General features: G+C 34.6%; 1 protein-coding gene across 3 annotated transcripts in view; it reads left to right on the top strand.

Moving 5' to 3' along the window:
• The window catches only part of LOC145668863 (chitinase-3-like protein 1), a 240,630-nt gene that overhangs the window by 40,270 nt on the left and 174,704 nt on the right, over window positions 1-25,656 (top strand). For 2 of the 3 annotated variants that reach the window (XM_081737089.1, XM_081737088.1), the window contains one exon: window positions 1,321-1,458. The exons of the other annotated variant lie outside the window; for it this stretch is intronic. In XM_081737089.1, the coding sequence (XP_081593215.1) occupies window positions 1,338-1,458 (121 nt within the window). In that variant the 5' untranslated portion in view covers window positions 1,321-1,337. The remainder of the gene's footprint in view (window positions 1-1,320; window positions 1,459-25,656) is intronic. 3 annotated transcript variants of the gene reach the window in all.

The following is a 25,656-nucleotide window of genomic DNA, read 5'->3' as shown; positions in this document are numbered from 1 at the left end:
CGCCCCCCCTAGGCCCCCTGGATACGGGCCTGTTCCCGCTAGAACGAATAATGAAAATAATGCTTCGTTAAGCCACTCTTCCCCTTTTTCAATCTTTTTTTTATTAAAAAAGCAACAGTGTAGCAGTGTTCGGTACACGAATTTTAGAGATCAGGCCGTTTAATATTTACAGAATATGATGCAATTCAATGGTTAAGCAGTTATTTCCCAATCACCAACTGTGGCTTAAGCTGCATATACAGATTTCTGAGTATAAGATCAAATCAGGTATCAATTTATTGCTTATTTAATAGCATTGATACGTACTGGAAAGTTATTTTCAAATTTTTTGATAATTTTCATTCTCTTTATACATACGAAAAGTGACAGAGGGCCTTTAAAGATGTTGATTGATTTTACGAAATATTTTCATATTTCAGAATCTTACAAACAATTGCTGCGTTTGTGCAGTGGAAGAGGTGAAACAATTGATTATTGAATTACAAAGTGAATTTGTGGTTATTACTAAAAAACGGTCAGCGTCAGACATTATTTTTAGTTAAAAAAAAAAAAGTTCTGTAGTTTAAGTATTATCTTTTATTTACTTGTGATATACTTAAATTTGAAAATATGTGTACGCTGTTTTAACTCAATAAAGGGCTTTAAAAATATTTGGCATTCTGCATAAACCTGAATTTATAGTATATTTTGAGTGTTCTGAAAACAACGAAGCAATTACTGATTTTATGCGGTGATTGCTTCGAAAGCAATTTAATTTTTGGTTTAATGTTTCAAGTGCTCTGAAAGCAAACTAACAAGTAAGTAATTACTGATTTTAATTTGTGAGTGCGCTAAAATCAACTAAGCAAGTGTTAATTTTATGTTTCAGATGCTCTGAAAGCAACTAAGTAATTATCGATTGTAATTACTTTGATGGTTTTGACGGTTGTGAAAGCAAACTAAGAAATTATTAATTTTATGCTTTGAATTTTCTAAAAGTAAACTAAGTAATTACTGATTTTATGTTACGATTTCTTTGAGCCCAACTAAAGAATTATTGATTTAATGCTATTTAAAAGTAACTAAATAATTATTGACTTTATATTGTGATTGCTTTGAAATCAACTAAATAATTATTGATTTTATGTATTGATTGTTTCGAAAGCAGACTAAGCAATTGTTAATTTTATGTTTTGATTACCCTCCGTGCAAACTAACTGATTATTGATTTTACGTTTTGAGTGCTTTAAAATCATAAGTAATTATTGATTTTACGTTTTGAATACTCTGAAATCAACTAATCCAAATTTAAGTAATTACGTGAATCTAAATTTCTTTCAGAGACTCCTGGACCAACAATGTACCTGACATTGAAGCTGCTAATAGCAGCGACAATTGTTGCGACCATAGCTCTTGTGGAGGCCAAGAATCCGCACAAAATTGTTTGTTACATAAGCAACATGTCAAAGTGGAGAGAAGGTACGTGACGTATGTAGTTCATATGTTTTCTCCTCTAATTTATTTGTTCTCTGTGTTAATGTTATCGAAGATAAGACACTAACTCAATATGGCAGAAGTGAAAATGTCATCTGTCTTAGAAGCTTACGTGGAATACTAGAGATTAGGGAGCTTGGATGAATAACGCGTATACGAGAAAACTATGTAATAATGGCTACATTACGCAAATATTCAATTACACAGAACCTGATTCTTGACACTATAAGAAATGGTCAGACTTCCATAAATCAAAGGAATATTCATTGACATGCGCATGTGAATATTGGAGTTATAAAGCCATAATTACTCAGAGGCCAATACGCGTGTGTCTTACATATCAATAGTTTCCAACTGGCCGACGTTTAACAGGGAACGAGCTTACAATCGGAGAATTAGCATAGAGAAACACTAGAGGAAAAGAGAGGAGGAGATGATGTAAATGAATGAAATAGGCAAGTGTTGCCAGTGTACACCTAGCTATGAATCCATAAGTAATATGTCTTCGAATACGCTATCGATGTTCTTATTTGCTTGTCACTACTGTCTTTTATCAAAATCAGGCTTTCCTCCTTAGTCCTTCCCCTCTCCGTGTGACTTACTGATGAGAGAGCAACAAACTGTGACGTTACACAGCACTTAGTGGAAAATGGCCGGCATAGAACATTTCTGTTAACAAAGTAAAAATTGTATACAAGAATTTTCAGAAATTTGTGAATTCTACACGTTTTGAATACCTAACTTTCCGAGAATAGAGGAAGTTACGATGGATCAAGTGATATAACGTCTTTTTACGTAGGAAAGCGTGTGAATGATGATGGAAAAAGTAGTGAAATGAGAATGTGGGAGGAAAGAGAGTACCCGAAAAAGTCACAGACACGGTATTATCCATCACTAACTCACACTCCCTAGGGATTGAACCAGAGCGATGCGAGGTGAGCGCTCCACCACTGAACCGCCGTGGCCCCATTATCTCAATAACTAGTTGATGGAACATCATAAATTTTAGCCAGGATGTAGAGGGTCATATATTAAGAGTCCAGTTCATTGAGGTGATATTCAAACTGCAAGTTCTAGAAAACAACCATTTCCGGTTTAAACGTTGATCACTGTAGAGTAGAAGCAGTAATAAATAGCGAAAATCGGTGTCCACCAATCGATTAAGTCTTACATCTTAAGAATACATTTTACAATTTTTCATCTGATTTTAATATTGATCTACATAGAGCAAAAGTGACAAGAAATAGCAAAAAGCTGTTTTTTTAAAATTGATTTTACGTTCTAAGAATAAGTACCATCTCTCTTAACCCTTTGTTCACACCACTTCCGGTTTTAACATTGATCGCTTTAGAGTAAAAAGGTTAATAGATAGGGACATGCGGTTTTCTGCAATCTGTGAAGCATCAAAGGAATATATTCCATTTCCACTCTAATCTTTGTACTAAACCGGAAGTGGCAGAAATTGACTTCCACTTCCAGTTTCAATGTTAATTGAGATAAGATCACTCCTCAGCGAAACATCAAACCAAACTCCTTCACGTGGTGTACACGTGTCACTGCTACTCAAACTTTATATATAATTTTAAATTACCTAATCTACTACCAATTTATAAATCTGTGGAATAACAACAATAATGTTAGAGCAAGACTCGCGCTATGCAAGGTATTCCTCTATCCTACCATGCGTGTGTTAACCAAATACTGCAATTAAATGCACTCCAATGGAACAACTTTCTGTGTGTGTGGATCATTTAAAAGATTCCGAATGATTGTGCTATTTGTTTACATTCCTTTAGAACTGCGCCTCGCACAATGTTTACTGAAATGACTACCTCAATTTCGTTGAACAAATATACTAGATTCGTTGGTATGCAGAAGCCATATCTTCATATATTTTCCTCTTTTATTTCGATGCGTTCATTTTGTCGGGGAAAGAAACCGAACATGAGAAGGATGTATTTATGTATAGGCTACTGAATGCGATAGTATGTGCGTTCATATATGCGACCGGAGACGGGTCATGTAGGATGAACGGTATTTATGGTTGCGTGGTAGTTTAAGAGTACAGCTTCACTCGTGTGTAAGTATATGCCATGTCAGAATTTAGTAAAACTCGTATGTTGTTACGTCTGCGTATTTTGTCCTGAACGTGAAAGATAGTTTACTTTAGAAACAACGAATGATTTTATTTCCTTCAATTGTAAACATTTTCTTTGTTTATAATACTAACAAATGTCTCGACGTGTTATTTAGAGTAATATTTCGTATTTCTGCTTCTGTCTTTCATATGGAATTCATCTGAACTGGAAGTTTCGCAAATAAATTCGCATTGCCTTCTATGGGTATCTTAGTTAACTATCTCCACCTCTTTCTCCTCCTCTCGAGATCAGATATCAAAAGAACGCTCAAGGAGGGGCGGATCCAGAGGGAGGCGATCGGGGCGATCGCTCTCCCCAGAAGAGGAAACTTTCTTATTTTATATATAAATAAAACCCATCTTAGAGTTTGGAGCTCTTAAATTTTTTTTATCCCAAATTCTTCACAATCTTTTCTTAAATGCTCGTCATAAATTTGATTTTTTTCTGAAAAATCACGAACACTATAGACCTATGTATCGTACGATTCAATCGAACTCATTTGATCGGGATCAAACTTGGCATATTGGTAGACATGTAAATATTATGTTGTGCAGGCTTTGTTTCCGAGTTATGGGCGGTCGAATTTTGAGTCATATTTTCGAAAACGAAAAGTTGTACGCCAAAATCATTCGGTCGGAATCAATCTTGTCATACTGGCAGACATTGACACATAAGTATGAGAAATCCTTCGGTTCCTGGATAATGTGCAGTCAAATTTTGAGACAAATTTTCAAAAACAAAACAGATATACATCGAACTCACACGATTAGGAACAAATTCGGCTTGGTGATAGGCCGTGATCTACTATACAAGCAAGCAAATATTATGGTATGCAGGTTTTGGGTTTCTAAGTTATCCACAAAGCTCTAAATCAATACATTGAGCATAAATGTAATAAATACTGTTTAAATACGTAGCAAATAAAATCCAGTCTTGGACAGAAAAAATGAAACAACATGATTTTTTAAAGACAATGTATATTTTACTTGTATTCTGCTGGATAGGTGCTGATCGCCACGGGTGCTGACTGCCACAACCAATTATTGGTGCTAACTGCCACGACTGTCGCTGATTGCAAATATGAAGGTGTTGATGCCACGACGGCGTGCTGACTGCCACGAGCCTGGAAGAAACTGTATTTGGAAAGAGAGGAATTAATCTCTCATACTAAATTTATGATTATTAATTAATTTAGTAGGGATTAATTTAGTAATTATCACAGCAAATCTATGTGGCATCCTATAAGTTACAAAGTTGCTCTCTAAGTGGAACGACATACACTTGGATGTTTATAAAGGGATTGCCTTTTCTGTTATATGTACAATTTGCACATTTCATTGTTTATATTAATTGTTTTATTGTATTGACTAATTGTATCTAATGTAATGACTAATTGTATCTAACAAACCAGTTAGTTATTGCGAAAGACTTTTTTTTCTGTTACTTCCGATAGCTTTCAATTCGTATGTCAATATTCGTTACTAATTATGTTGTACTTAACGCGTATAAAAGCGTATATCCTCATTTTCTCATATAAACTTCCAAGTTGAATATCTCGAACCGTTCTCAACCGTACAGGAATTTTATTAGCTTGTTATAATCAGCATGAATTGGGATTTCAAATGGCATCCTTAGTTTCTCTGCAGGCGAGTGCTTTCTCCTGAACTTCCCTTGTGAGGTACAGCCAGCAGTGCTTTTCTGATGGAACTTTCAAGAGCTGCTCGAAACAATTTGCACAGCTGTACACAGTTCATGCTGACATAGGGAGTTCAAGTGAGAATACATAAATCGTACCAATTTTGTACGCACCGCTCCCTGACAAAACTGAAAGTACACTCATGTCCAAAATTACTGTCTTCTTGTAAGAATATAATTTGATAATTTTGCAGAGTACTTTTAATATTTATATTATGTGTAGGCAGGAAATTTATATTTGTGATAAATTTCATAGGAAAAAAATTATAAATACTAAAATCATAATGAGTAAAATAAAATGTAACTAAATGGACAAAAAAAAATCGTTTTATTGTTCTTATTTACTGCTCTTTTGACATGAAATTTACCACATACTTGTCTTTGCCGATTATACACATACTAACATTATAAGGAATATCGGGCGAATTCGTTATCAAATTATATTACTAGAACAACATATTTATAATCATGTAACAATAATTTTTGACATGAGTGTACATACAGAGACCTGTTTACCTTTGTTAGGTGTTGGTCTGAACAACACGATCTTAAGGATCATCTAGTTTCTTTCATGCTTCTTGGCGTCCGGTAATGTTACGTCTAGCAACTTTCTCTCAGACTCGTGGCAGTCAGCACGCCATCGTGGCAGTCAGCACCTTGATATTGGCAATCAGCGCCAGTCGTGGCAATCAGCACCAATAATTGGCTGTGGCAGTCAGCACCCGTGGCAGTCAGCACCCCACCATTCTGCTACCTTTCGTTTCAGAGCGAGCAGATTTAATCCTTGTTATCTCCTACCGTTATACTGTCTACTATGTAGAGACTTTTTTTTCTTAGCTATTTCTTTTAAGTATGTGTTGCAAAAAGGCTACAACTCTCCAAACTCTTTTCTGACATCTCTGTCATTTCTTCTCCTACTCCAACTCTTACTCGTTAGCACGTATTTTACCTGTATATACGAGAATTGCTACAAAAGCTCTAATTATGAAAGGAGCAGGTTCATTATCAACATAGTACACAGACAGTTCGAAACATTTAGCCCATCGATGTTTTAGCCCATGAATTGTGCCGCTGGTAATAATAATAATAATAATAATAATAATAATAATAATAATAATAATAATAATAATAATAATAATAATAATAATAATAATGCTGATGATGATTTAGTCAAAGCCTTTCAGAATGTACAGCTCACAGATGACAAGAAGAACCCTAAAACAATGGTAGCGGGGAAAGGTCAACGACACGGTGAAGTCCATTTTCGGTTTTTGAGGTGTGGTCTATACTTAGATGTCGTCTGCCACTCCGGGTAAAGTTATTTGTGTGCTATTCCGTGGTGTCATTTGAAACCCCCGTGCGAAAAGTGGGCGAGCTCGTACCTACGTCACATTACTTCTGCTAGGGTTCTTCTCGTCATCTGTGAGCTGTAATCTATCGCAGGGATGACGTCATCATTGATGTCAATGGGAACACTTTCCAGCTTCTTTTTGAGGTTTGGGAACACATAATTGTCAGAAGGTGCCAAATCGAAAGCACAAATCATTGTAAATATAATGATATACCAACCATGAATATAAGTTAATTAAGGTAGGGTCAGAATCTTCTTCTAAAAGTTCTAAAACTTCCTTCTAAAACAAAACATGATTTTCAAAGGGTTAACACTATTACTATTACTGAAATTATTTCTAAATTGGAGCATGTAGAACCAAAAGTAAGTTCAGATTCGTTTTTAGAAGCTCGAAAACTATAATTAACTCCTAGATTCATGCAAAAAAAAAAAAAAAAAATCCCTGTCGACTAGTATTATTACCCTAAATAAACCAGGAATATCTTTTGACTTTGTCTCTTTCAGAACCTAAAATTACTCTTTTTAATTTCCCCATTTGTTCTGTATATATTCTTCTGGGTTCCATTTTTTTTTGTGTGTGTGTGTGTTCCATTTTTTCTATTGAGTATCCACAGTATAATTTTTGCCGCATGTGATAATAAACTAATTTACTGTATTCTCCATGTCTTTTTCCATTTCTTTCTTTTTCCAAGTAAATCATCTGGTCTTCATATATAACATATACTAAAATTTCTTACTTTATTCTTCTCTCAAACTATTAATTAATTGAATACTTTTGCTACTCCTGTTGCTTTTCAGTACATCATTACATGAATTCATTTCTCAGTATCGTAACATTTTGTCGTCTTCTTGCTTTTATCGCTATATCTAGACTACACTGTCAGCATCTTCATTCCTTCAATCTATTTGCAACTTCTGTTTCAATGTGATTCCCTGCTCTTCCATTGTCATTGATTTCTTCTTCATATATTTCAATATGATTTCACTTCCCTATATATATTTGTTCCTAATCCCATTATTTTAAACTCAGCTATCTCTTTTATTTTTACTTCCATAATATGCTCCCTTAGTCTTTCGGTTTCCTTTCGTAGGTTATTATTTAGCTTCTGACATACGTATCTACTGATTTTCTTCTGTTAGTGCTGTTCTGTTTCCCATACGTTCCTTTTCTCCATTATCACCAACATTGCTTCAGTAACCTGTGGCTGCTATGATTCTGATATCCAAAAATTTCTTTTCAGGTTGATGTACGCTACCTAAAACTTCAATTGTTCCCACCACCAATCGATCTTTATACATATATCTTCTGAATTAAATACTTCTCTTCACCTTTCTGAAGGAATTTGTTTTATTTCTTAACGTTTTAACTAGAAAATCCATGTTGATAGATAATTCATTAGTTTTACTGTTTCCCGGTGGCAGTGGTGCCCCCCCCTCTCATGTCCATGACGCACCCTCCCCCTCAATTGTCTATCCGTTGGTGTTCTTCCATGAAAAAGAAACTTTTCGATTAATTTTTACACCCCCTCAAACATATTTATATAGATGTTTACCCCCCCAAATATTTCAATGACGCAGTTTGCGTCATAGCCCCCCCCCTTTGTGCGCACCCCTGCCCGGTGGGGACACACAGTCGAAAAAGTGTAAAAATTTCTTCAGGTCAGCCATTCTGAATGGGGTTTTCCTCATTCACACCAGGTAAATGCCAGGATGGTACCTAACATATAGGTCCCAGGCCGCTTCCTTCCCTTTCCTTTCCTCGGATAGTTTGATTGCCGAGTGACGTCGTCCCTCATACGTGACGGGCTAATATGGCAATAAATGCTGAAAGTTCAGAAATCTGATTGAATAGGTGTGAATCGAAACTAAATAAAATCAAACTCCTAATCTCCTCCTTTTATAGTCACTGCGCTAAAAGGGGAAAGATATCAAATTAGTTGAATATTGATTGGAAGAAATAGATGAACGAAGAAAAAAGTTGTCAACTTGAAGATGGTATTGTCCAATTTTGTCCTGGGAACAAACTAGGAACCCGTTGCATGAGAGAGGAGCACTTTACCACGGAGTTTTCATGTTCCTTAACTATGAATGGAGAAATTACATAAAGTAGACGACACATATTTTTATATCATAGCCAAGGTCGTGTTTACGTTTACCCTGGCATGATGCGACAGAAATACGTAGTAAATAATAAAGCCGAGTTGTTTTACGTTGCGTGTGTATTTCTTGAGGATGATCTTTGCTCCTTTCAAGTTCAATACTTGAGGACGCCCCTGCATAGAGCACAGAAAACATCCCGCCTGTAGACAAAACGCCCCACTCTATCAAACCGTGTTAGACAAGTAAATAATCTGAAGTTGTCCTCGTCGGTCAACAAATAATTTCCTACTGCGACGTTGCCGTGTTTAAAGTGGCCACAAAGTGTTTTCCATGACAAGGCATTCCTTGTTTAGAGAGATGAACAAGAAAATATTTCGTTCATTGGATATCTCTTTCATAATATGGATCGAAGTAAGGAAATATCAACGTAGTAGCAAAGACACGAGTGCTCTAGCAAATTAAATTATGTAATTAAAGTAACAGGAAGAATCTAAATTAGTGGTATTAAACCTCGAATAATGTATCCATTATTCGAATAACGAGTTGTTCGAATATTCGTTATTCAAACAAAATTCATTATTCAAACAATTATTTGAGCAATTGTTCGTATAACAAATAATTATTCGAACAATTGTCCGAATATTAAAAACGAATATTTGAACAATTATTTAAATAATGGATATTCGAATAATTTTAATACCACTAGTTCAAATAGCTTAAGCAATAGGCATTATCCATTCATGGCGTTTAAATAAAATAAATTCAGAGAATTTGAAATCAAATAGAACTGAAAATGAAAATGAAATCTTTGAGTTTTACGTCCCATGGTTATGCCGGTTAGGCTAAAGAGACGGTAATGATGAGTAATGAATGAAATGGTGGAATGAAGATAGTGGGAGGAAACGGGAGAACCCCGAGAAAACCCACGACCACGGTGTTTGTCCATCAAATAGAACTGAGTAACAATCTTTCAAGCAACAAAGTAAGTGTAAAAAATATAACTAAATTGCCTGAGTCGCTTTTGAGAAACTTGTCTAATTAAAAATTCCTAAAAAGTAAATTTCCCGTTCTCGATTTTCCCAATATATAATTTATCTATATTACAGGGATATTAATGAAATATTTATCTACAAAATATAAACGAATTCGTTACAGCCGTTTTCGAAAGGTAAAAAAATAAAAGAAAACTTTTATTTTCGATAATCACCTTCCAATAAATTTCCCTCATTTTGTGGATAGGAATAAAATTCGAAAAAGAAAAAACTCTCATGGAAAATCCAATAAAAATTCGAAGTTGACTGACAATCGCCTTTTATTCCTTGTATTTTTAAAAACAACGAAGAAGAGGTGGTGTTGATAAGGAAATTCAACTACTTGGGATCAATATTGCAGGAAAATGCAGGAATAGAATATGTAAACAGCAGAGTAAGCTGCGGTTCAACAAACTGGAGAGAAGCAACAGTAGCATTGTGTGACTGTAGGGTACCAATAGGGATGCGCACGAGACGAGTCGAGACACGGCTCTTCTAATAGAGAAATATACAGTTTTCGAGTCGAGACATCACTTTTACAGCACATTTTCGAGACGAGACAGCCACAAATCTTGTCTCGTGCGCATCCCTAGTTACCAATACGTCTTAAGGGGAAAAATTGACAAAACAGTAGTGAGACCTGTCTTATTATAAGGAGCGGAATGTTGGACGACGAAGAAGAAAGAGGAACAGAAGTTGCTGCGTTGAATATGTAGAATTACGTGAAAGGGCAAAATTAAGATTTTAGTGATCCGGAGAACAGTAAAGGTGAGACCAGTAGTACAGAAAAATAGTAGTGTAGAAAAATTGCAAGAAAGTAGACTGAAATGGTTTAAACACGTAAGAAGACTTTTGCAATATGTAGCCCACCAGAGGAGAGCGCGGGGGGACGCCATCCCCTCACCTCCAAAAAATATGTACGACATCCCCCCAGTTAATAAATAATACAATGGGCAAAGATAGGCAGGAGGACGGCTTGACGTCATGCCACTACCTACCGTCCCCCTACATTTTCAGACCCACTTTTATCCCTGTAGCCCACAGTGTAGATACTATAGAACTGAATGGGGAACGAGGTCTAAACCAGCCAAAGAAGAAATGGGGAGATTGTGTTATGAAAGATATGGCAGGGCATTTTTTTAAGCTACCTTTTTGTATCCAAATGGATACCCAAACCCAGCACTTTGATACCCAGGCTCAGCAGTTTTGATACCCAGTGCAGTTCATAAATCTTCAAATTACTGGAAGATACTTGAACAATAAATGACTTGAATTACTGTAAAGGACCCTGTGTAAGTTCTCGTCAAAAATAAAAGTTCTATTTCTCTCGCTTTTTTGCTGTATTCCTATAGATATAAAGGCAATTCCTCAGGAAAAAAATATTTCGACGACACTGATAACGATTTCAAGAAAGTAGGGCCAAAATACCGCAAATTTTTATAATGGAGTATATGGGAAACTACATGTTATATTCGGATTTTTGTAGGTACCGTCCACAACTCTGAGATCAATGATTTCCACATATGATGTGCATCAGAGTACGGGACAAATAATAGGTAGAAACGAAAGTGGTGTTATGTTTCCTTTGGCTGATACAGGGTGTTGAAATTGGGCACCATCTGGTAGTTTAATATACTGTATGGGAGAGTATTTGGTGGCTGAGAATTGTATTACGTACCATCAGCGCCTCCGAAATGCTGATCAAGATGATGTGGTATTCCTCCCGAAGGCAGGGCTGTGACCCTAAGGTCCCTGGCCAAGGTGAACCCACGATGGTTTGCCATTGCCTGCCATGAGATGATGACGTCCGAAGGATGGAACCTACAGTTGAACAAGGGATCCTAACTTCCTCTGTCCCCACCGGGAATCGAACCTGAGATCCCTTGATTACAAGGCGAAGAGCTTATCCATTCATCCACCGGGGACATATTCTGACAAATAAGACCATTGTCATATTATGATGTACAGCAGGGGCAAATAATAGTTGAAGACGTCAGTGGCATTATGTTCTGTTTGACCGATCCGGACGTTTGAGGTTGTGTATTTGCAAACATTCGATTCATATTCGCTATCTGTCTGTTGCGAGGCTGCGTCTATCGAGGGAAGTACAGTAGAAGCGTCATTGTGGAGGTGTTGATTTCTGTAGTAGGTTTAGTGACTGCAAGTAGGTGGTCATCGATTCATGTGTTGTGCCTACTTCATTGTGCGTGCAAAAAGTTGCAATTCCTGCATGCTTTTGTCCAGTGACTTTTGTTGTTCTGTTTCTCGCGACATTTATGAAAACTTTGTTGTTGTGTACTATCTGGTGTTATTTTCTGGTAGGTTTCGCCAGTGTGTAAACGTGTAATGCAAAGGCCATATTATTCATTTCAAAACAATTTGGTGACGTTGTGACAAATGGCTTCCGGTGAAAGCATGGATAAACATCGGCAATGTTCCGTATGCGAACTATGGTTTAGAGGGCAAAGAAAGCGCCCGGTGTGTGGAAATGAGTTCTTACAAGAGGTTAGTTACATGCGGGGGAGCAAAGGTAAGTCATTCCAGTGCTTCGGTCCGTCACCAGTACTATGTACAACATGCTACATAAAGGCAAGTTCTTATGTGAGAAGTGTGCAGAAACAACCAGAAATGGGTAGTCAGGGATGGATCTCAACGTTGAAGATACGTCAACTGTGCCTGTGCACATGAAGGTACATAACAGTAGTGTTACAAGCGCTGAAATCAGACTGGGCATGTTGTTAACGAAACTCAGGCATGATCTTTGTAATGACTTTCTGGGAGCAATATTTGGATATCCATGCCACGGAAGTGTGTCAAATGCATTGAAATCAGTCAGTCAGGCTTTGATGAGGCAGTTTGTACCGTCCGTATTCGGTTCAAAGCATTTATCTCGTTCGTTTCTTCTGAGCAAGGTTCCAGCTTGGGCCCGCAAACTTTATGAGGTAGGGGATGACAAGCTGGTTTTAGTCTTTGACGGAACATACATTTAAGTAGTGGTTGACGTACTTCTACACCCGAAAGCTGGAATGTTAGCGGTACTTTACGTAATAATGATGTTCTAACATGTTTCCTTAATGGATGTTGTCAAACGGTTTGGTAGGTCATTAGGGGTTGATGACCTGTTTACGTGTATTGGAAAGTTGTTATATTTCTGTTTTTAGTTGTGCTGACATGTAAAAGGTCGTGTCCTCTTTTTAGAGACTTTATACTGGGTATTTTTAAAAATAATGGAAATTTGAATTAAATCTGTTGATACGTCATTCTGTATTACGTCATTTTGAGAGAATATTTTATTCGTTCACATGTATAACATGTTGAACAATATGTGATAGAATAAAAAAGAAAATGAAATACTTGAGTCCCACCTGTTAGGCTAAAGGAGATGATGATTGTTAAAAATAAGAAGGTGAGAACACTTATAATGTGTGATACGCACTGGAATTGAACCCGGGACCCTTACCACTATTGGTGAATGCTGTATTGTACTGAAAATGAGCCTGGTACCCTTAGCACAAGAGATGAATGTTGTATTGCACGGAGATTGAATATGGGACTTTTAGCAACAGAGATGAGCGTTGCATTGTACGGGGATTGAATATGGAACTTTTAGCAACAGAGATAAATGCTGTATTGTACTGAAAATGAGCGTGGTACCCTTAACACAAGAGATAAATGTTGTATTTTATGGGAATTGAATATGGGACTTTTAGCACAAAAGATGAATGTTGTATTGTACTGTGAATAAACCCGGGACCCTTAACACCAGAGATGAAAGATGCATTGTACGGGGACCCTTAACACCAGAGGTGAACGTTGCATTGTACGGGGAATGAATATGGGACCCTTAGCAACAGTGGTGAATGCTGTATTGTACTGAAAATGAGCCTGGTACCCTTAGCACCAGAGATAAATGTTGTATTTTATGGGAATTGAATATTGGGACCTTTAGCAACAGTGGTGAATGCTGTATTGTACGGGGATTGAATATGTGACTTTTAGCACAAGAGATGAACGTTGCATTGTACGGGGACCCTAAGCACCAGCGGTGAACGCTGTATTGTACGGGAGACTGAACCCGGGACCCCCCCAAACACTAATGGTGTATATTGTATTGTACTGAGAATTATTGCAATTCTCACATGTAAATTGGCGAGAAAAAAAAAACATATAGGAAATACGAAGTCTGTGTATGTATGATTGAATGCTTTATTTATTTTGTTAATATTCATCGTTTTTTATTCCTTATAGTTAACTCCGTGTTTACAGCCAAGTTTGAAATACGGAGCGAGTGAATTGTTCTTCCGTCTCTTACAGAAGACTAGCTTAGAATGCCATTACTTCCGGGTCGTTGCCTCACACGCTTTCACCTTGCTCCCGATAGAACTATGACTTGTGACACGCATGTATAGAGTGTCAATGGACTTTCTAATTTTATTTCCGCATGTACTGGAATAACCTTATACACTTTCTCCTTGACCATGAGAAAACTGTCTGGCAACATACTGAAAATATTTTTCCATTAACGATGGTTGTTACAGCGATAGTTATCGGCAGTGATGAAGAAGACAGATAGAAATTTTATGTTTCTTCCTCCTTTAGAAGATGTTTTGGGACAAACACGTAAATGTATTTTTGTGGCAATATCTGATTTTGGCAGAATATCTGATGAACATGTAAGCATTTTTCCTTAATTAGATGAAAACCGTACATAGACTGTCCTGAATGTTGATCGATCGATACCCTGTCTGAATGAGATTTTTCCAGCGGTTGACGAACTTGAAAATAAGAAATTCAGATGTCTTACCGTAACACTGAATAAACAATGTTAGCGGACCTTATTTATTTATTTATAATTAATGAAATCGGGTTGAAAACCCGCTGAAAAACATGATGCTTGGGGGAGGGACATAATGAAATCCTTATATATATATATAGTATTGAAATAAAGTTTGTTATTATTGTTTTTACACAGTTCCATAGTGTGTGTGTGTTGAACTTTTGGGTGTTGAACTTTTTCGTCAGTGATTTTAACAGAGCGAAGTCTGATTTTTTAAGGTGAGAACTTTTTAAATGTCATGTATTATTCAATTCATTATAATTAAGTAAATAATACACGATTTGTTTCTGAGAAACATTATCCGGGAAATAAACCTACGACCATTTTTGTAATCATGACAAGAGGATAAGCTTTGCGATATACTGAAAACGCTTGAAATGTAATTGCGATTTTCGATTACTAAAGTTATTATTATTATTATTATTATTATTATTATTATTGCATTCTTTCATGCTTGGTACACAAGCTAATAGCAGCTACGCTGTAAACTTGTAAAATATTCATTCTCTCCTAATAAATTAGTCGAACACTTCGTGTGAACTTGTAAATAATTCGTTTGCTAAGCAAACTCAGAACACTTGTAGAGTTTTATTTGCTTAATTATAGGATGCTTAATTACAATATGTTTGATTCATTTGTTACGATTTTTTAACTGTTATACCGATCAATTTAAATCAGTTATACCTAATATATATATGTACGTTGTACAGATGGGACTTGAACTGTTTAAGTAAGCTCATTTACCAATAGATGGCATACTACTACGCTTTGGTAATACAACTGATAATCTTTTTAGGAACGCAAATGTTTGAACTAAGACTAGTATTTACAGAAAGAAAGAAAGAAATGTTTTAGTTTTGGGGGGAGCGCTTTTTTCCAACATTATTGTGTTTTAATAGTAAATATTACTGAATGTTAGTTATTTGCGTGGAAGCTAGCCACATAACGCGTACATTGGCTTTAATGTCAAGACAGAGAAAGGACGGACCCGCTAAATACATTGGTTATTGAACACTGTCTTTTGACTTTAGCAGTATTGTATTACAATGAAGCAAAAGGAAATGATGTACTCCTATTTGTACCATGATCCTCAATGAAGGGGGCTTTGCCTGCCAAATAGATTGCCTAAATTTTAACAGTATTATTTTATAGCAAAAAGAGAATTATGTATGACTATTTGTAGTATATTTTACAAGTAACGGGGGCCCTTCCCCCCATTAGTTATGGGTTCCTCTAGATTTTAGGAGTATTGTATTATAATGAAGCGAATTGAAATTATGTATGGGTATTCCTATTTCTACCATGTCCCTCAACGAGGGGCTTTTGCCTGCAAGATAGATTGCCTAGATTTACCAGTATTATCTTATAGCAAAAGAGAATTATGTACGAGTATTGTAACACATAGCTATAACTGTCGGAGGCCCTACCCCTTAGTTAGGGGTTCTTCTAGATTTAAACAGTATTGTATTACAAGGAAATTATGTATGCCTATTGTAGTATAACCGTATAATTGGCGGGCGACATTCCCCCATTAGTTATAGGTGCCCCATAGATTTAAACAGTATTGTATTACAAGGAAATTATGTAGTCCTATTTGTAGTATAACCGTATAATTGGCGGGTCCCAGTCACAGGGTTATTTAGAAATTTTTGAGTCCCCACGGTTATGCCGTTTTTTTTTTATTTATTCTCTCGTTTGTTACACAAGCTCGTTTTTAAATATTTTATTGGATCATTTGCTTTTTTTTTTTGTTCAATCACTTCACTAGAAGTTCCGTGTTATTTATTGGGTCGTTTGCGAAGCAAACTCAGAACACTTGTAGTGTGAATCTACAAATAATTTCGAAAATACTAACTAAGCTCGTTTTAAAATAAGAAGCTCAGAACGATTACAGTGTGAACTTGCAAAATAAATCGTTTGCTGTGCAAACTCGTTGTTAAAAATAAGGTGATTGAACTAAATATGGGAGCTAAAATAAGCTCTTAAAAGTATATAGGAAGTGGGAGGAAACCCACGCACACTGTGTTTGTCCACCACAAACTCACTTGACCAACCAGAGGTGAACGCTTTACCACCGAGCCACCGCGGCCCCCAGGCTTACTTAGATTTTTAACAGTATTATATTATAGCAAAAGGAAAATCACGTAGTTATAACTGGCGGGGCCCATTAGTTATAGGCGATCCTAGATTTTAACAGTATTATAGCAAAAAGAGAATTATGTGTTTTACCATATACATTGACATGTGTTAAAGTTCCCCATTAGTTAATTCCTACAATTGCGGTTTTTTTTTTTTCTGAATAGGTAATAACATATTGATGATAATTATGTTCAACTGAAGGGTCCCCCTTAGGGATTTGTAATATAATGAACGTATGGTGGTTTACTGATAAAAGAAGAATCAACTATGCCCTCACAAATTATGTTTTATTAACAGAACACAACTGCGAGAAGGGTACTTATTTAATGCTATCAGTAGTATTTAATGGCTAAAAAGAAATATATATATCATACTGTACCTTTAAAATATAAATATATATATTCAGGACTAATAACAAATACGTCAACACGGCACACGGCTTAAACTAAACTAAAGTTAATTTAAAATTTTTCCGACAGATGGCATAGAACTACAATTTTCTATTATAGGTGATTTTGTATTAAAGTAATGAAAACAAATGATTGAAGAGAATTATATATAATGATTAGTACGGGGTTATTCGATGAAAGAAAGAAAAAAAAATAAGTATAGAAGAAGAAGAAATGTAATTTTACTGTTTTAATATGGTTATTGAAAACACATACACAATCTTATTTTTTGTTTCTTGTTGAAAGAATATTTATAAGTTTAAAAATTGATATAGAGATGCATAAGAAAACTGATACACATTTCGTTTGTTCATTTATGACCGACTCATGGTTTGAACTAGAGACAATGCTTATATGAAGCGAACGTATTTTATTTTTAATAATCACTTTGTTTGAGTTTGTCCGGGTGGAAATATGATTTATATACAGTGAAAAAATAAAATAATAACTTAATTTGTTTAGTCCGTCATATTTTGAGGGAAATGGCGTGAAAGATATATATTTAAATATCGCAGAATACATTTGAATGTGGGAGAATATTTTATAGCTAACTGGATTGGAGTAACATTGAATAAAACCCGAGATTAAATATAATACTTATTATTGAAAATTAATTTCCAAACCTTTGCAGTGTTGTTGTTGTAGAGCATTTAAGAGTGGTTTGTTTATATGCGTAAGCGCCCCTGGGATTTGAACCCGAATACCGCTGTTAAGGTGACTTTGCTTATACGCGTATGTCCGCTCGGAATTTGAACCCACGTACCAGTGTTAAATTTATGCGGAAATTAAATGGGCATTTTTAATGTTAAGATGCCTTTGTTTATGCGCGTAGGCTTGCCCGAAATTTGAACCTGCACGACAGTATTAGGTTTACGCGGAAATTAAATCCGCACGCCGTTGTTAAGGTGACTTTGTTTATGCGGGTAGACCTGCACGGGAATTAAAATTGTACGTCTTAGCACGAAAGGCAATAACATTAAAAATTATGACATGCGAAATTTGTACTTGAGAACGAAAATATGTTTGCAGTAAAGATGGTAGCCTTAGTGAATACGGTACTATGGTTTTGTTTGCACCAAAGGCAAAAGCATTAAGGGGTTAGAACATGTCGAACCATTACAAATTAAATTGTGATTCATTTTAACAAAATGCGTCAGCCTTAACGTGAAACTTTTAGGATACAACCGGAAATTGAATTCGTGTTTGTTAGCAGCGTTTATTAAAATATAAGAACATACTGTAAGATTTAATAATAGTAGCTTAATTTCAGTTAATCAAGGCGTTCAGCAGCATTGACATATGAGACATGAACCTATTAACTAACAATTATTGGAAACTTTGGGACGTATGCTATTGCCTAAGTTAAATTGATTTTGAGTTTGTTGTTGTTTCGTTCAGTAACATGGTTTTATGAGACGTGTAACTACATAAAGTGAATTGATTTTAAGTTGCTATCCCGTTCAGTAGCATGACTATATGAGACGTGTACATACATAAAGTGAATTGATTTTAAGTTTGCTGTTTTGTTTAGTAGCATGGCTATATGAAACTAGTATTTTACCACCACCACCGGAAATTAAATCCGGAACAGTTTGTACCAATAGCGTGATTATTAGCGTTAATCACTATGTTAGGCTACACAGGAACACTAGACTTGATTTAAGAGTGATATTTTTCTTATAGGTTTTTCAGAACAAAAAACTGAAAATTAAACACAAACACAACTTTAAACTTTGCTCCTGGAAAAAAATTTTTAGCACTAATTGGAAGCATAAAATCCACACCGGAAATCAGATATAACTTTTTACATAGAGGTCAAATCTTTGTGAAGTTAACTCCTTTAAAATTATATATAAGTTGTTGTTCAACTTAAACAATGTAATTGAGTTTGTGATTAGAATAATATAATTTTATTAGTGTTGATTATAATTGATTTCATTCTGCTGAAAATAAGTTGTACTAATAATACTTTTTTTTTTTATTTTATTTTAGAAAGATGGAACCGCAGCCATGCACTTCCGCCGGTGAGTCCTCCTCCTTCTCCTCCTCCTCCTCTTCGTACCGCCACATCCAGTGGTTTAATAAGATGGAAGAATTATTGGATGTGGCCGAAGGGAGGAAAAAAAGAAGAAGAAGAGATGAACAGAGGAGAAAAAGATACAACCCGGTGGTGGTGGCGGAAGAACAAGTACCCCAAAAAGTAATAGTGGTGGAGGAAAAAGTGGAGCCAATAACATCATCACTGGTGAAAGAACTGATGTCAGTGGAGGAAGACGAAGTGGTATTGGTGGAAGAAGTGATGTCAGTGGTACCAATATCACCACCAGTGGTGGAGGGGGTAAATGACAATGATTGGGATTTATTAAATGATGGGGAAGACGACGTGTTTATAAAAGCATGGGAGAAATATGAAAGAATGGAAAAAATAAAAAAACTGAAACAAAAATACTTGTAAAAGAAAAAAACTGTAAATAAATCATGTTTTGGGTGAATGGGAAAATTTTGAGTTTCCTTTCCTTTGAATTTTTTAAAACCTACCTAACAAAGGTCATAAAAATGTCTAACTTTTTTTTTTCCGTATCATATTGAACTTATAGATGCCTTTTATTAACAGTAACGTTTCAAAGCATAGAAAAAGATATTTTCAGAATAAGATTTGTTGTTAGAATTTTTAAAAGCAGGAAAAAATCTTTATGCTTTTCAGTACGCGTCACTATTCAGTTATCAGTTTCAATTGAAAAGATTTCAATTATAACTACTTTGATTTCCCTCCAATATCAAATTGTACTTGAGTTTTCCTTTTATTTTTTATTTTTTATTTTTTAAATTAATATACATAATTGTAGGGTGAAACAAGTTTAATGAGATATTTGCTGGTGTCCATAAATAAGAATTAAAACAACATTCTCGTTTACTAATTAGTTGTTATTAAATGATAGTATACTGAAAGAAAAGTCTGAATTTTTACTTTTTGATTAAATCCGTTTAAGATGAGTGAATGAATTTATTTTATTCACTCACATGTATAAGATGTTCGAAGAATATGTAAAGAGAGAATAAAAAGATACTCTCCTAATAAATTACTCAGAGCAAATTGTATTTGCGAACATATTAAAAACAAGATAGAGAATTTGAATACATTTTCTTTCTGTGAACACTAAAATGTAGTTGGTGTCAGGGAACATACATTGAGAACAGTTTTTTATTCCTTGAATAATTAACTAGGTATTTCTTTTGGGTTTGAAGCTGTGGATTTGCGAGCCACGGCAGGTGCAAAAACACGATAATGTCCAACTATTTAAGGTAAATATAGATAAAGGGTTTCAGTGTAGAATGACATATATGTTAATTGGCATACCATTATCTATTTGGATGAAATGGAGTCCCATACACTTAGGTCATGAAGATTTGTTGTCTCTTAGACACTTTATAAAAAAGCGGCCATGAGAAACACAAATACTTGTCATAAAATGTTCAAATAATTGGAGCATCCTAGGATCAAACCCCAAGCACGAAAGGTGACCACTAAGCCATTGCAATTGCCAAAGAAGAAGAACTTTAGTTCAGTTTAGATACTTTGTGCAGCACGGAATCGAACTCTGAATAAATGTAAAGATTAAATAGCAAATTGTTTCTTAGAAATAAAAATTACTTACTTACTTACTATTGTGTCTGTGTACGGTTAATTATGAAATTATTTTGAATAATAAATGAAATTTGTGAGTCCCACGATTATGTCGGATTACTTTAGAAAGGTTATGAAATTGATGAAATGAAGAAGAAGTGGGAGAACACGTTGTTTGTTCAGCACAATTTATAAGAAATAAATCCAAACTTAATGTTGTGATAAAAATGTTGAAACAATTGATGCATGCGGTAATCGAACCAAAAACCCTAAACAGTGGAAATGAACGCCTTACCACTGAACCCTTATGGCTCCGCTATAAGAAATAAAATAATTGATGCATGCGGTAATCGAACCAAAAACCATAAACAGTGGAAATGAACGGTCTACCACTGAGCCCTTATGGCTCCGCTATGATAAATGAAATAATTAATGCAATCGGTAATTGAACCAGGGACCCTAAACAGTGGAAATGAACGCCTTACCACTGAACCCTTATGGCTTCGCTATGACAAATGAAATAATTAATGCAATCGGTAATCGAACCAAAAATTCTAAGCAGTGAAAATGACTGCTTTATCATTGAGCCATTATAATCCTATATTGATAAATGAATACCTAATGAAAAAAAAAAAAAAGTCTAACTGTAGAAACCAACTAGCACTGAAAAAACTAAACATTGAAACTTTGTCAGCATAGTAATCCATATAATTTTATTGGATGCTCAAGGAAATTGTATTTTCAAAAGTGTTAAAATTAAATGTGAATCATTGAGACGGACCTGTTATGAAAGAATAAAAGTTTGGTCTCGATAAGAAAACAATAGTGAACTATTGCTAAGGTACTTATCATCAAATCTTTGAACAAATCTTTTTCTGTTTTGAACAATACATAAGTAAAATTAATGAACAACTGTGTGTCAAATAAGTAGGATTAATACATACTAAAAGATGGTTGTTTTCAAGAACTTGAACTGAAAATTGATTCTACTTGCCTTCTTTTTTAAAAAACAAGTGGTTAAATGAAATGATAGGAAAAGGTGGTAGTTTAGTTGACCTCCCCTTTGAACAGTAATGGGGTATTTTATATATATAATCTCACAAAGTTATTGTTCGTGAAGAAAAGTGTAAATAAAATGATGATGATTTCCTACATGACTGTGGTCTGTTACCACCGATAACATGGACGCTATCCGCTTAGCAAAGAGGAGGAGGGTCATGTTGGGTGATTGAATCTTATTCAATACAATAGAGATGTATAACCTAACGCATTGATATAAACACCCGTTTAAATAAGTAAATGATCTTTGAATATATGTCATATAGACATGAAAAAAAGAATACCGATAAATAGGGAATAAATCAGTGATTACTTGTACAAATAAATAAATTTTACTTTCATGAAACTTCAGACATAAAAGAAGAAGTTTGTGAAACAGTTTATTCTCCTTTGCCATTGCAAAGTTGGTGTTAGTTTTTTTTCTTTCCTATGCTTTTTAACATATAGCATACCTAATGAAAATTCACAGGTATTTTTTAGCACTGATCAAATACATAATGTAGGCTTCAGTTTTAACATATATTCACAACTTACTATATGGATTGTCTACAAGAATCCTTAACATTTGACGAGTTTTCGATAGCATTTGTTTCTCCTTATTGTACGCAATACTTTATCTGTAAACATATTTAGCGAAAGTTCAATAATTATTGTCTTATGATAACAACTGTAATAAATTTTTCAAGTGTGGAGTATTCTGTAGATAAGATAGCACCACTCATTACTAAAAGTTGTCACAAAATGAAGTAATCCACCATGTCTTAAATGTAAAATAACCAAAAGTATACTTTTTAAAAAATGGATTTAAAAGCATTATTTATCAATACGTTGGAATCCAACAGGCTAATTTAAAAAAAAAAAAAAAACAAGTAAATACAAAGGAGCTATTGGGGTTCGGGTATAGTAATTTCTAATTATTGCTTTCAATGTGAATATATAGAAATTCAAGCACGCGCAGTAAACGGTCTGGGTGACTTTGTCGCTTGTAAAACTGATGCAAAGATGAAATATTCAAGCTAATTTGGATAATAAAAGAATAGTATCTAAAAACTAATAGGGGGTGGGAACTATGAGTTTCAGGTCTACCTTAAACTTGTTTAAACCTGTTTTCATTGGTTAATTCAAACATGTCATTACATCCCACGGTGAAAAGTATAAATACCGCGGTTAAGAAAGCTACATAAGAATATTCTTGTTCTGGTTGTAGTCGATGAAAAGATTTTTTCTTCTTCGTATGGTGGTCAATGAAGATATTTGTGCCTAGTGTTTTTATTTTAGTTTGATCACTTCATATTTTACGAATCGTATGTTATACATACTCTGCTTATGTATTGGATCGTTTGCGGTGCAAACTAATTGTTAAAATAGATTGGTGTTATTTAAAATTAAAAAGTCGTAAAAGCAACAACGTTGTGATTATTTTATTCGTTCGTTTGCTAAGAAAGCTGAGAACTATTATATAATTCGTTTACTCTGTCGAACTGAAAAATGTCTAATGCTGAAAACGTATTGGTTTGTTTCTGCAATAATATTCACATCACCATTCAGTGCTTAATAAATGCTTTTCAAATGTGGGAATCTAAAAGAAGAAGTATGCTTCTTTGCAGTGGGTGTGTACGTGGATTGAAAGACGCAATAAACCATGACTGCATTCTGTTACATAAAAATATATTGAAAACAAAAGTACTAAGTGTTATTATGGATATGAACACACAAAATGAAATTTGGTATACGTTTCAAAAAATGCACGACAATACTTTTAATAAATTAGAACAGTTTTTTCATATATATGATGATGCCATTCATAATGATACATTTGTTAATCAACTAATAGAAATATTTTTGCAGAAAGATTTTAAGAAATTCTTAATTTGGAATAAAAACCAACGTGATAGTGATAGTGATAGTGTTTGTGATTGAAAAAATATGAAGACGTATGGATGAAAATGTTACTCTTCTGTAGGTATATTACATGTACAACTGTAAAATGGTACAATTTGCCATGCTTTTTTTTTCTGTGAACGTTACAAGTAAATTTTACTCAAGTAAATATCTAAGAAAAAAAAAATACTTACTGTGTAGTGCAGTGCAGTGCTATCATACTAAACATTTCTTCAAATATTTATGTGTATGAGTTGAAAACTAATTAACACAATACAAATTTTTTAAAAAAAAAACGAGCTTGTGTAACAAACCAATATAAACTAATGAAAGATGTTTCATATTGCTGAATAAATGAAGACTTTATACAAGCTTCATATTGATGAATAAATGAAGACTTTATACTAATAATAATAATAAAATCGGAGATTTTTTTATTGTACTTTTTGCAACAATAATAATCGCAAAAGCCTTCGGCTAGCAAGAGTTTACGTACACTAGTTATTAATTGGTAGTAATTATCTTTGTACAGTAAATATATTTGCTTACTACCCTTTATTCCAGGATACATTCCATAAAATTCACGACTATTAAGTTTCTTTTCAAAGACAATGATTTGGTATTTGGGTGTCAGGTATTGTTGAAATTTTTCACATCATTAATAGTACATCCATTTTGATGTCCAATAGTAACATTAGCATCATCACACAAATCCTTGGCCTGCTTCAACAATCGCTCAGGATTGTTTTTAACTTGTATACTTGAAAGCAATTTTGATTGGCCTTAGCCTTCCCGAGGATGATAGCCTTAGAAAGACATTATATGTCCTTGTTTAATGGGATAGTACACTTTTCCAAAAGAGTTGTATATTCCTCATATTTGCCCAATCCACGGGTTCGACATCTTCCCTTGCATGGATTAACAATGTGGATCTTAAAATCCACCTTTTTTCCCAAAAGAAAATGTTCGTTACTATTTAAAACATTTTCAACTGTATGGAATAATACATCAGGGTTCAATTTCTTTTTAGGACGTCATGTTGTGTACATTGTTTTAAGTTTAAGGTAGTGCTCTCGATAGTTATTCCTATATAGGTGTTCTTGTCAACATCCTTTAATGCATGAGTCATTCCGAAATCAAACAGATTTCGTATATATTTTTCCGGATCCATACACTTAATGGTTATTTCTGTCCCTTTTAACCCAAAGTAAACATATGTTTATGATATACTCTTTACTATTTCAATTCTGATGCATCCATTATCTTAGGTACTTCTTGAAAAACACAATTTAGTTCTTAGGTTCCCCAGAACTAGGAAAACTTGGTTGTGGTAAGCTTGCCTAATAGTAGTTTAGCATTGTCCTTAACAAATATGTCAGCTGCTTGAACTTTTTCACAAGCCTGATTTTTTTATATTATCCTCTCGAAAGAACCCTGTTCGATATAAATCAGAAATATCAGCAGCGGTTTCACAGCTTGTCAAAATAACATCCTGTCTTCCTTTAAATTGTTTTAATAACTCTGTTAACATTTGATAATATTTTTCATTGGGTACACGCACACCCTTAGAATGATAAGTATCTACCAAACGCTTCCAAAAATCGTTTCTACTCAAAACTACGTACATGCACCCATTGCTATGAAATTTATCTACTATCATTTTCCATCTGTAGTAAACAACTTCGGATGCTTCATATCCGAAACGTTTTGCCATGATTACCACTTGAGTTAGTTCGTTTTCACTTGTAGAAGTCATCTGTAATCGAAATAATGTATTCTTCTATTGAAATAATAATAATAATAAAAAAAAAACCTATAAATTTGTCTATTTCCCACCCATCTTTTACTTCGTTGGTTAGTTCACCCAAGTAGGATCCG

Source organism: Thermobia domestica, chromosome 13 (genome assembly GCF_964235325.1).
Source record: "Thermobia domestica chromosome 13, izTheDome1.hap1.1, whole genome shotgun sequence".
NCBI classification, from domain to species: domain Eukaryota; kingdom Metazoa; phylum Arthropoda; class Insecta; order Zygentoma; family Lepismatidae; genus Thermobia; species Thermobia domestica.
Note: the sequence above shows the minus strand (reverse complement) of the source record. Positions and strands in the feature narration are given on the sequence as shown.